This window comes from Athene cunicularia (assembly GCF_003259725.1).
Source record: "Athene cunicularia isolate RWA chromosome 7 unlocalized genomic scaffold, athCun1 chr7_part1, whole genome shotgun sequence".
Taxonomy (NCBI): Eukaryota; Metazoa; Chordata; class Aves; order Strigiformes; family Strigidae; genus Athene; species Athene cunicularia.
In genome coordinates, this window is record NW_020799107.1 from 37,898,876 (window position 1) to 37,912,168 (window position 13,293).

General features: G+C 44.7%; 1 protein-coding gene across 6 annotated transcripts in view; it reads right to left on the reverse strand.

The window, feature by feature from the left end:
• Positions 1-13,293, reverse strand: part of CCDC148 (coiled-coil domain containing 148) — a 73,340-nt gene that overhangs the window by 14,149 nt on the left and 45,898 nt on the right. For all 6 annotated transcript variants that reach the window (XR_003398773.1, XM_026852233.1, XM_026852231.1 and 3 more), the window contains one exon: positions 5,762-5,902. Coding sequence is in view for 5 of the 6 variants with exons in the window: in XM_026852233.1 (XP_026708034.1) it covers positions 5,762-5,902 (141 nt within the window). In the remaining variant the exon portion in view is untranslated. The remainder of the gene's footprint in view (positions 1-5,761; positions 5,903-13,293) is intronic.

Sequence of the window (13,293 nt, forward strand, 5' to 3'; positions counted from 1 at the left end):
TACCTGGGCTGCTGCGCGCTCTCGCTGGCTCTGATCCTGCTGATGATGCAGAAAATTCAGATTTGAGCTCCTTCAGGCTAAGAACCTGAGACCAAAACTGTCTGGAAAAGAGCTCTGATTGCTGGTGTGCGTCAGAAGAGGTCTGGGCTGGCCACGTTTGAAAGGGAAAGCAGAGAGTTCTGATCCGATTTTTAGTAAAAATGAAAGTGGTATTCTTCCCTTTGCAGCTGAAGATTATATGCTGTGTCCACAGTCTGACTGCACTATTTTGCTGTGGGGGCTGCACACCCTCTTATTCTCCTAGTAAATCTGTTGTTAGCCCATACTGTTCCAAGATATAAATTTTATTCTAAAAATATCAAAACTGGATTTTCTTTGACTTACTACTTTTCTTACTTTATTTGTTCTCACTACCCTGGCTTGTGAATTATTCTTATTTTGTTTTCTGTATTTCTGCAAACATGGAGAGAACAAAAGCTCTACAGCCCTCCCCAGGCAGATCCCTGCTCCTCTGTGACCCCAGGGGGTACAGGGGGGCTCTGCTCTGCCAGCTCCCCCCTTCCTCCTCTTTCCTTCCCCACTGACCTCGGTGTCGGCAGAGGGGTCTTTCTCCTACCTCCCCCCCAGCAGCCCCCTCCTCCTCCCAGTCCCTTCCCGCAGCCGTTACCCCAGAGGCAGCCCCGTCGCCCACTGCCCGGCCTTGGCCAGAGGCGGCTCCGACGCGGAGCTGGGGGAGCTCTGAGGAGCTTCTCACGGGGCCACTGCTGCACCCCCTCCCCTGCTACCAAACACCTGCCACACACACAGACCCAGCACGAAGGCACATAAAATCATAAGTAAGATTTTGTAGTAAACACTGATAGACAAATTATATATTAGGACAAAAAGCCGTTTGGTTCACCTACTTTCAGCAACTAATTTTCAGGAAGAGTTTAGACATCTCTAGCTAGGAACCTGGCTAGGAACATAAGCTCAAAGAGAGAGGAGTGTATTCAGGGCACTACGCTCCTCTTTATTACGTTATTAATATGAAACAGCTCAGCCTACGTGACTGGATACGAACATAACTTCTGAACTCAGCCTGGGAGGTGTCCGTTATGTGTACTGTGACGCCCCAGCCCTCTCCTGCGCCCCTTTGCCCATGGCAAACCCCAGCACACCTCGCCATAAGACCCCCTGTTTCCTGATCTTGCAGCCCCCTGCCCCAGCCGCCGCTAAGCCGACCCTTCCTGCCTGTCCCAGCTATTAACAGCGGCACACAATCCTGCACTCGGTTACACGTCACCTCCAACAGGTAGCACACGTTCCCTTCTCTGCCTTACACTCTGCTATCCCGGAGAGAAGAGTCAGCATGACCTGGTAGATCTACAAGCATTGGTGCTCCTGCAATTTCTCTTTGTTGTACTTTTCACTCTCATTTCCAACTTTTTTTTTTCCATTCCATGTGCAGGTACCAGAAGAGAAAGTCAAGCTGGGATGAGAAGAGAAATACTGACATACCATGATGCACTGTCAAATCAGAAACCAAAACATTAGCCAGTGCTTTGTACCACCTCAGGGCTGACTGAGAAACCCCGTAATACCTTAGACCTAACAGACTTCTTAGCAATTGCTATGACAAATAGAAAGAGAAAAGATAAAAAATTAACTAAAAATTACTGCTTCCAGCAAAACAAAGATAGTGTTTACCTTGAAAATCAAGACTGAGTTTTTGAAGAGACTATTGATGATGACAGGAGCATATGACAATGCTGCCAAGTTGTAATTCACTGACAAAACAGCATTGTGTTTTTAAAATTTAAAATACAGCTAGAAAAATACAGAAAAGAATCTTTAGAAAAAGATGCAAAAATCTAAGAAAATCTTAGGAATTTTAATAACCTAAGAAAGTGTTAGTTAGAAAATGAATTACAAAAAGCAATTGAAATTACACCACAATAATCTGTTGATTTTATGATTAAATGCATAAAGCTCCTGTGAAGGTCTAAGACCTTATCCTACCTCCCAAAACAAAGGTAATTTCTGACAATGAAATTTACTTATGGAATCATCTCACATAGGAAAAGCTCCATAAAATGGCAATAAAAATAACTTCTGTATCATCCTCGGAACTGTACTGAATTTAAGCCTCTCTTGGAGATTTCAGTTGAAATGGCAGGCAAAATACCATCCTCTTTAGATGACTGACTTTGTGCAGAAAAAACTTTAACTATCATGATTCAGAATAAAACGGGTCTTCCAAAGAGTGCTTGTATTTCACAATTCCCAAGCTGTAAGCCACTCGTTTCTTTATATAGGCCATTTTTTATATATGAACTACATCAAAACAAGGATGGCTATAGCCATACTTCTTAGAATGCTTTTGTTTAATACTGTTTGGAATATTTATATTTCTGAAATAAAAGTCTCTCTTTTGTAATTATTCCCCTTTCTGTATTCTATGTTGCCTGGAGGGGTTTTTATTAACTCTAATTAGGGGCCAGTGGATATGTCTGAATGTGGAATGTCAGACATACAGGAAAAAATCTGATCTGCAGTCCAATAGAGCAAACGTAGCGTTGGGATTTAAGATCCAATGTTGTTTTGCCCATTCTCAGGTTGGGAAGTGCTTGTCATACCCAGCCTAGGTTCCAAACTGGGCAGAGTGGGCATTCCTTTCACACCGGCCACGGGCGTTTCATGCGTTCCTCTTGCTGCCATGGACGTCCTCCAGCGAAGCAGCGGCAGGTTAGCAGCCCTGTTTAAGGATCTCGGATGTACAGTACTCAAATGAAACACATGACTGTTGCCCTCAGACAGCTGTATTCCATCTGTGCACGGGCAGAGGATGCTCTGTATAGACATTACATGCAGGCCAGAGAAAAGTGGAAGGTTTGCACAATCAAAACATTTACCCGTAAAATGAACATTGCTGGCGGCGGGGCCAACGCAGCTGCCCCACGCCTCTTCCCTTCCCTGCGGTTTCAGTCACCTGCTACTACAAAAACAGCCTGAGTAAAGACAAATAAGCAGAACAAGATGTAACAAAAAGCAGCAGCAAAGTTTCTCATAACCAAAGCAGCAAACCATCATTAAACACAGGCAGCCCCCCTCTCTGGGGGTTCATTCAGGCTGGTGCAGAAACCACAAACTCTCACAATCACACGCGCCAACCGAGACAACTTCCACATTATCCACACCAGACAAAATCTCATCACATCTCATCCAGAAAACTCTTCTATACAAGATGAATGAACACACCAAAGTAGATGTTCTGCCTAAATTTGTTATTTTATAACTTTAAATCCAGCATGTAAGAACCATAACAACATATCAGTCAAGAACAAATAACCAGGACACACCTCAGTGTGAAAACAAAGAAACCACACGTACAATAAAGCTTTGGAACACTAATGCACATACACACAATCTTGAAAAATTCCTGTGTCTTTTTATAGAGGTTTACCTCTCAGAAGTTCACTGCGGATATCTGCAGTAAGGCAATTAAGGGTAAAGGTAAAACTAATACTGATTTAAACTGAGCCAGAATTTCTGTGGAAGTGCATGGTTTGCAAACACATAAATATGTCTCGTCTCAGCTTTTGAACCTGACATTTTGAAATGACAGTGTCAAATACTGGAGATAAATTTAAGGAAAAATAGGACAAATTAAAATGAGGATAAAGTCATGCATCACCTGATCAGACCCCGTAACTGAGCAGGAGATTGGACTAGACACCTCTTGAGGTCCCTTCCAATACCTTTCCCGATTCCTACGAAAATCTCTGATTCCTATGAAAAGCGAGAGTATTCTGTGCATTTTGAAGGAGAAACATCTCTTGAAACTGACTTTTGGACAATTAGTTGCAATTTTGCTAACTATATGGTTGGGCATAGGTTAACAGAAGGATTGTGCTCTGCCAAGAATCTATAATTCATCTTTAAGATAAATGGCAGAAAAAGAATAAAACCAGGTGACCAACGTAAGCAGAGACTTCTTCAGCTAGAGAAGAAACTGGATACCTGCAATGTGCAAACACAGTCATGACCAAATATAATAAAATCAATCTGAAATTAGGCAGCTTTTCAAACACTGGCTCTGGGCCTTGCAGCGAGAACCAACGAGAGGTAACAGCCTCTGCCTGGAGACGAGAAGGCTTCAGCAGCTTCACTTCTCTTCTCCAGGCAGCACTTTCATCAAGTGCCTCTCTGCAGAACTGCTGATATAACCAAACTCAGCGGTCACGCAAGCTAACACCAGGAGTACAATGAGCTGCAAGAGCTTCTGCTCTTGACCTATTCGACATGGCAGGAAGACACGTTTCTTTGGAAAAAACAAGGAAGAGATATTTGATGCTATAAAACCAGGGAAATTCCAAGTAGTGTAGCACCTCATTTTCATTCTCCTGCCAAGGCAGCCAGTTTCACCTGCCCGCAGGTTATTTATTTTGCTTTGCTATAATTTCTTTTCTGCTTTTAGTAGGTGTAAATTGCTTCAGTACAACTTAATCTAATTGCTCTAAGTATGGATAGTTTTGTGGGTTTTTTCCCTGCAAGGAATATCTCTGCAATAGACACCTCTACCAACAGGAGAATCCATCACATCCCAGGGCGTCTAACTGGCCATGTTGTAGTCCCATCAGTAAACATTGGCTCCCAGTGAGATAATTTATACAGAAACATGGCAGATAAAGACAAGAAGGTAAAATCTAATGAGAAAACATGGTAATGTATATAGAGATTTTGTTTTCTTCCTTCTTTTGCACAAGTTTTCTGTAGTGTGACACATACTGATGTCACTAAAGCCTTCACATGCATCATGAAAATACTCTATTTGGAAGAGTTTAGCCTTGTTTTCTTAACTCTGCTTTTAACTGGCATGTTGTAACAGCCCAGCTTTTAGCGACCCTTCTTGCAAATGTGTTAGCATGAGTAGTCCTGTAAGAGTGACAACTCATCAGCGTTTGAAAGACAAAGCAGCAAGAATCTATGACATTCTCCAACTTCCTTTTTTCCAGAAATAAATATGCCACAGAAACAAGTACGCTACAGGAGAGCTGGACTCTGAGCATGACAGATTTCAGTGTAAAACATAACCAGAAAAAAGAGGTGAAGTTCTAATAAGACAACGTCCTGGATTTTCACCGTACTACTGAAATTAAAAGGTCAACACAAACACAGACATGACACAGCCTGGTTTTCCCAAAGCATTACATTCATAGTAGGGGATTTCCGATTTTCTAATAAATTGCAGTTTAGACATCAAATAGGCATCAGAGCCCGTCCCCCAGGGCCAGCCGTGGCGCAGACGCCCGCTGTCGGGGCGGCGCAGGCGGAGGTGGAGCCCCGGCCTGCTCCAGGGCCCATGTGCCAGGCACAGTGTGCTGCCGGGGGACAAGGGGACGAGGGACACGGGGTCTGTGCTGCACTGCAACCCACTGCAGCACGGGCAGCTGCCAGAGCCTGTGCCACATCGCTAAAAAGCACAAATCTGTAAGAACTGGCAATCCAGTAGCGCCTCAGCACTGATTGTTTGTGACACAGAGTCACATACAGTTACTTGTGAATGCTTTTTTAAGAAATGTAATGAAGTATATAACCGGTGTTCAGGAGCAGGCAGTGTGAAAGCTAAGATGGACAGCAGCAAGACTCAACTAACCATCTGCTCACCTCCATACTAATGCTCCAGACTTTAGGAGAACACACAGTTGAGAAGGGTTAGAGATTTTAAAGGCAATTGTACACATTAACATATGCAAAAATGTATAAAAGTTTCTCATACTTTCTCTTTCTCCTGAGCTCTACGAGTCATCTCCTGTTCTTTCTGTAGTCTTTCTTCCTCATCTTTCTTCTCCTTTCTTCTGGCAGCTACGGCAGCTTCTAGTTGCGCAGCCTCTTCCTGCTGTGCTTTCCACTGTAGAACCTGGAAGGAACGGTTGAAAAGTCATTCCCGCAGCAGGCTTGGGTAATACCGTGGCCCTGCCAGCCTGGGGCTGGGAAGGAAACCCGTGTAATCCATTTACGGACCCGCATTTACACCCTCCTCAGCAATACCAGACCGTTCAGCAGGCGCACGTGAACATGTGACCCACAACCGACTGGTGTGCGCAGGGAAATCACGCAGGAGGACGCTGACCTCCTGACACCTTCCCGACACCCCGTAGTGCTCTAACAGGGCAGCACGTCCTCAGGAACCGGCCCCGGCGTGCGGCTCACCGGGAGCGCTCAGCCGGCCCCGGGCCTGGGCAGATCCGTGCTGCGGGGAGTCAGCAGCACCCACAGCGGCTTGGTCCAGTGCTGACAGACCCCTCTGCTCCTCAAATGAACAAGCATCGCTGCCAGTTTTCATCTGCATTCTGTGCTACAGCGAGTACGTTATTACAAAGCTATCAAAATATTTATATGTTTTTTCCATGTACTGCATTTCACTAGCTGCGTGCACAGACTCGATTCATTCTTCTGTTCTGCACTTGTGAAAGATTTCTGTTCAGGAACCCAGCACTCCCCATGGCCTGAGGTTCTCAGGGAGCTGCATCTCTGAGTGATGCCCTGTTTGCCTCACTTCTCTGCTAAATAACAGTTTCTTCTTTGCAGAGTGTCCCAATAGACTAAACACCGCTGTGACTTTTCACATAGTGCAGGCAAAGAATCAAAATAACATGAAATTTTACAGTGGTTGTAAAATTAAACTCTTTCTTAAAACATTTTTAAATAGCTTGTTAAAGAAATACTCTGCCATGTGTACATAGACTAACCAACAGTTATTTTTGTTTCCTGCAACCTGAGTTTATCTTTGAAAGTTCAGTGCAGTTTGCTGCCATACCCAAGCATGAGCGCTAACTGGTGTGTTGCCATGTTTTAATAAAAAGGACAGAGTTTTGGGGTTCTTCAAGCAACGTTCATTTACACTACTATTCACCCAGAGCACATCCAACTTTTCCCAGCTTCAATTTCATCCCCAAAGTTAAAAATTATGATTTAGCTGAACATTAGATGCTTTTTAACCTTTCTTCCCTTTTTCTACCTAATTCTCAGTGAAGGCCTGCTCATAACTGAGTTTCATCTTCTGAAATGTCCTTTCTCTCCTTTCTAGGGGAAAAACCAAAAGCTAGGAAGCAGCCATCTTCGCCAATTAGATATTTTACAGAAGAGCCTGGCTCTGGCCTCTTCGCACCCTCCCTCCAGGTATTTATCCACCTCGATGAGATCCCCCAAGGCTCCTCTTCTCTGGGCTGAGCAGTCCCAGCTCTCTCTGCCTTCCCTCACAGGAGAGGTGCCCCACACCCTTCATCTTAATGGTCCTTCACTGGACTCACTCCAGCAAGAAAGAAATAATGAAACACTTTTTGAGGCAGGGACCTGTATCCAGATGTCCTCAAAATTACACAGAACATCCTCAATTCTAAACTAGCTTGAACCAGGGTCTTCTCACTCCCGGACACTGTCGCTGTTCCACTTGAAAATCACCAAGAAGCAGAAGAGCTGCTCTCTTCCAGGGAATGTCTTCTCTGCTGTCCACTGGCTGTTCATTAGTGCCAAGGAATGACCCAGGTGGAGACAGGAACACATCCCCTCCCTAGTTCAGTCCTCACATAACTCTCCCTTGCCAGTTCCCATACTTAGCTCTGGGACTCAAGCCTTCCCTCCTGTCATCTGAGATCTTATTTCTGTAAGTTGCTTCCTAAGTTAAAAACACCAAGTCGACAAGCAGATGCTGTAAGATTTAAACAAGTTCCAAGAAAAAGAATCAGGCATTTAGCTATGGTTTTAGGCGTAACAGAAATGCATCTTCTTGAGGAATATGCAAAGCAAGGATTCTTGTGATGGAGTTCAGCGTAGGGACACTACCAAAAAGGCAGAAAAGCAGCAGGTAAGAGGGGCTGGACCTGACATGCTTTCCTGGGAAAGTTGTCTGAACTCTCCCAAGTTCTGACACAGCCACCGAAGGTGAGGAACAGGCGAGTGTGAGGACCGAGAGGGATTCAGCCCTTTATTTCAGGGTTTTCTATAGTTCTGACAGTGATGACCAGTTCAGCACTGGAGGGGATCAGGACAGCTGGCTTAGCCTGAAAGAGTGAAAATGGTTAAGTGAGGATTTAAGCAAAAAATGGCTACGTAGCAGAGGTTTGTTAGATGGATTCTACAGAGGAAGCCAACGGGTTTGGGCCTGTCTCATGCAGAGGGAGTGACAAACCGACTGGTTCTAAGCTGTACACGAATGAGCATATGTGGGTAAAGAAACCCCTAGCAGCTCCATGCGCTGTGGCAAGCGAGTTCCGAGGGAAGCGTCAGCAGAAGAACGTGTACCACACCTAATGGGAACAGCCCATTACAATTTCCAACCATCCATCTAAACGGAAATATGGAACAACAATAAAAACAGAATGAGGATGAGATGAGATGACCACACTAGCAGCTAACAGACTTGTAGAGGGAAGGTGTCAGTTTTTGTAAGACCCTATTTTCTGGAGCTTACCTGAGTGAAACCTCCCCCACACTGCAAAACTGGGAACATAAGGTCTTTGTCTAAATAGAAATTTTTATTTAGCAATTTTGACAGCAGTCTGCTCATGCATTTTAGCAGTTTAAGAATCTAAAATAAAATGCTAAATTGTTTCAGTTACCCTTCACTTGCTACACTAATAAACCCAAAGGAATGTTTTGAAAGTGAATGTGGAAGAGCATGCAATCATTTCTACCTCACTTTTGAAACAGACTGAAGCAAACACAGAGACATGAAGCTTTAAAATCTAACAGCAAACAAAACATGAAATCTTCTAAAAGACTGGAACTAGAATAAACTGCAGAAGCATTCGAAGGAACTTTAAACTTCTGTAATAACATCACTGAGATTTTCTGAACTGAAATGAGGTAACAGTCAAACTATGTAACACAAAAATTGCTTTTTTAAAGTTTGCATTTTCCTACATCCTGCATCACACCCCTTTCAAACTCTCTTCAATAATGAGATCTATGCCAGTGTAAGCAGGCTCATGACACGATGCAGCCTCAGCTTTCCCCCACCTCCGAGAACCCTTTTGATCCTTTAGTGGTCTCCTCTCGATACTAATTTACATATTAACCAGGGATCTTAATTGTTTGATTGCAGCCATTCATTTGCATGGTGAGTCCTTTAAACTGGTCTCAATAAAAGCTGCAGTTAACTGATACTTCAGGGGAGCTACTGACTGGAACTGGATGTTGAGAATAGAATTGGCCCAGCAGAGTCTGTCAAGATAAGAACTGGTCAAAGGAAAGAAAACACCAGCAAAGCAGCAAGCAGACACAGGCACTAATGTAGTGTAAAATCACCTCAAGCCATTCTGATCAGCAGTTGGTGATATGGCACATGTTACACGCCAGCCTCACGCCAGGCCACAATCACTTCCCCTAGTTGTCTTCATGCAGCTCTTCTGTGAAAGCCCTTTTGATTCAGGTCAGAAATCAATACTGGGGCACAATCCAGATTCTCAACAGGTTTCATACAAACAAGCGAGCGTAACCAAGCATCAAATATGTAACTTCACTCAGCTGACAAAACATTAATCATGCAGTGAGGTTCCCCAGGCAAAGCTGACGTGTCAATAATTCAGTGCATATCTCCACTACCTTCCACAATGCTCTCTACATTGCCCTCAATCGCTACTAAACACACCTATTTTTACTCAGTGAGTAGATTCTGCCTTCCATTTTTATCTGGTTAGTTCTTCTGAATGCATGAGCTCATTGCCTATCAAGAAAACAGGTGATAAGAATGACAGAAGGAGGGACAGTTTCATTGTTCCCTTGCCCGCAATACACGCTGCTGCTTTCTGTAGGCAGTGTATGAAGTTAGTTTACATTATCCCTTCCCCTCCCACGTATAGCTAATCTATGCCTTTTCATTAAGGCAAAAGAGGAGTCACCTCCTTTAAAAAAATTATTCATAGTTGCAACAAAAAAGGAAAAATTGATAAAACCCAGAAAAGCCATGTTTGCAAAATATTTATAAAATGTGATTCAGTAGGTTGGCATTAGGCCACGCTTTCCCCACACAAAGAGTTAAAGTCATACAGGGTAAAATGTTCTTAGCAGAGCTGAGCTAAATTAGTGTTTTATTATGCAAGAAATACCAAAATTTAGGAATTAAACAGCTGATTCAAATTGTCAATATACTCCATTTTTTAAAACTACATCTGAACACGAAAGCATCTCTCCAAGAGAGAATCTAGTCCCGCAGCCCCACTTCTGTGGGCCGCCCCGCCTGGAGGGGGCGTCTCTCGGGGCAGCACTGCCCACAGGACACGGACCCCCCTGTTGGCACTGCCCAGGGTTCAAGGATCAGGAGAGAGACTCTTGTAACTCAGGGGCGGACAGACCCCGGCCTGCGGCTGGACTGACCCGGGCGAGCGCACGGCGCCAGGTGCCAGCCCAGGGAGCCCCCGGTGCTGCTGCAGGGCACCCGGCCATGGGCACGCACTGTCTGGTGCTGTTTCCAGCATTCCCACCACTCCAGCTTTTCAAGAATCCCACTGGATTCATCACGTTTTGCCTCCAGAGGTAGGATCATGCAGATCTGAAGAGACCCCTCCAAAAAATCCTGACCAATAATTCTGATTCACTGAGGCAGTAATCTGGGACCACAGAATGCACAAAAAAAATTTAATGTGTGTTTGATTGCATTTTTTCATTCCTATGAGTAGAAAATCAGAAAGGTAGAGTTTACTGTGTCAACAGTAAATGCGCTGTTTAAATATTTAAAAAATCCTAGTAGTGAAACTAATATTGAAAATACACTAAGAATTGGATCCCCTATTGCCTGTTTCACAAAGAAGCTTACATTTGAGCAGTAAGCACTGCCAAATTAAGTTCTGAAAGTTTTTAATTACAACTGGCATTGCAAGTGCATTTCACAGCCCGTGTATTACTAGTGGCGCTTTTGCCAAGTGAATATTAAATTGCTGTGCTGAACAGAATGCATACCTACCTACTGTCAGTTCATTATTTCAACATCGCATATTCCAGTAACATAAAGTATACTACAAAGTAATTAAAGTAATAAATTAGTTCTTTCACTCTAACATCTGAATGGCAATAATGTATTTACCATGTGCTTAATGTTACAGATACGTCTCTTTTAATGACAAAGCGAGTTTTGAGAGACTTTCCTTGAGAATCCCCATTGAATTAGCACACGGTAACAGCACCACGTCAGGTTTTCTCCCTAAGCCACGCTGACGTACGTTACAAACGGGCGGTGCAGCTGCCTAGGGGTGACACACGGGAGCTGGCATCAAGCTCCTGCTGGCAGGTAGACTGGTAGCTCGGGGAATGGGACACGGGAGAAGGGAGAGGGTCACACAGGGAGTAAAACCAGCCTTCAAAACCCCGGGGAAACACGCTGCAGACCAAGAGGATGTACAGTGGCAGGAGGAACAGTGTCACCAAACGGCTAGGCAGAGCTCCAGAGCAGTGTTCTCACAGGCTACGCTGTGCTACACAGGTATAAGCAGCTGCTAGAATTCAAACCCTAAGCAAGAATTCCCAATAGCTGTGCGATAAAGTCAGTGCTGTTGGTCATAATTAAAGGCACGAAGAGAAAACCCTGTGATAGCCCCACCCTGATTCTCTCTCGCTCACTTTCAACCTTGCGAAATGACCTGATCCCAGTACACTTTCAGAATATCCCAGAGCTTTATTAATCTCTGAAACATTTCTGCACACCTTTCCTTATGTAGGTTTTTTTTCTTCTTCAAACTGTTCACAACCGATTCTAAAAATGCCCAGGAAAAAAAAAAATTAAGACTCTCTTCAAGAAAAATAACTTCACAAATGATGATGCTACATATCGCAAGTAGTACTGCAAAATCTGAACGAGTGAGTTGAGGGAGCACGCAGCAGGAAGCTGCTCCACGCTGCTGAGAGAAGCAGCGCTTTCACGGTGGCATCACCATGCAACTGAAAGCGAGAGCAGCTGCAGCAATCAGGGCTGCACGGTCGGAGACGTTGCAATGGGATTACAAGATGACCGGCGACTCAAAGACTACTTAAAGGAATTCAATACAAAGGGAATTCTAAACCAAGGAATCACAGAATGCATCTGCACACACCTGTGCCAGGGCTCTCACTGGTCGCTCCGCAAAGCGGCCGGGACATCCCAACAAGAGCCCTGAGGTGGTATTGCGTGTTTCACACCTGGGATAACACAGACCAACCCCAACGCAGGACTACGCTGCGCTCATCAGCTCTGCCAAAAATCACGTAGGTCGCAATAAAACTCCTGTTGGGTGGTAAAAGCTCTGTGTCAGGCTTTAAGGAAGACAGAGCAGAAGCTCAGCAGCTTTCTGGGCTTGTGCAGATAGAGCCCAAGTGGTCGTTGGGAACCAAGCAGTCAGCCCTGGAGAGGACGAGCGCCGCGTCGCCCGGGGACTGCCCGCTCCCCACCGCAGGACCCTCCGCCACAGCCCCGGAGGCCACCTGAGGCTCCCCCACAGCTCAGGCACCGTGCCCAGGAAGCCCCAGAGGAAGAGGCAGCTGGGAGCGCAGCAAGGAGCTGATCTGCTGCTCCTCTCCCTCCTTCCAGCCCATGGGCGCCGTGGCCTGCCCCTGCCCAGGGCTCCTGTCCTGCTTCTCGCCGGGCGGAACCCGGAGCTGGCCCTGCCACCGCGGGTCAGACACCGCTGCACTGCTCCAGAGGGACCCACAAGGCACAGGGGGAAAATGCCTCTTAACCGCAAGTTTGGATTCTAACCACGTCACCATGACATTTTTCCTTTGCGTTTTTAAGATAAGGACTGTAGCCTCAGAACAAGCTGGTGGCCGAAGGAATTCTGTTTACAGAGAAAAGGCCGGTTTAGAACTAGGCATTTCTAGTGTGTCCTGAAAACAGAATTAAGCAAAACATGTAAAAGGTGATTAAGTGATAAAAAGTAATGTAAAAGGTGATTAAGTGATAAAAAGTTATGGGCTAAAGGAATTACAGGATTGTAACATCAGGTATTCAGTAAGAATATTCTTCTCAGTTCAGTTCCTAATGGACACATCATCCAATCGATGAAGATGATTTAATAAATTTGGCAAACTTCTTATTTCCCCACACAAGAGAAGGTCATTACTTTTTATCTACTACTGGCAAAGAGCACAGTCCAATGGAGATCACTAGAAGATTAACATGGAAAACTCATTAAAAGGTGACTTTTGTTACCAGCAGTACATCCTTTTCACTTGCAATGCAGCCCAGTCGTTAATACTTCAGATAAAGTAGTGCCTGCTGATCTATGTCTCTTGCCTGAGCAACTCCCTTCCATTCTAAGGTGGAAAAAAAGAAAGATTTTT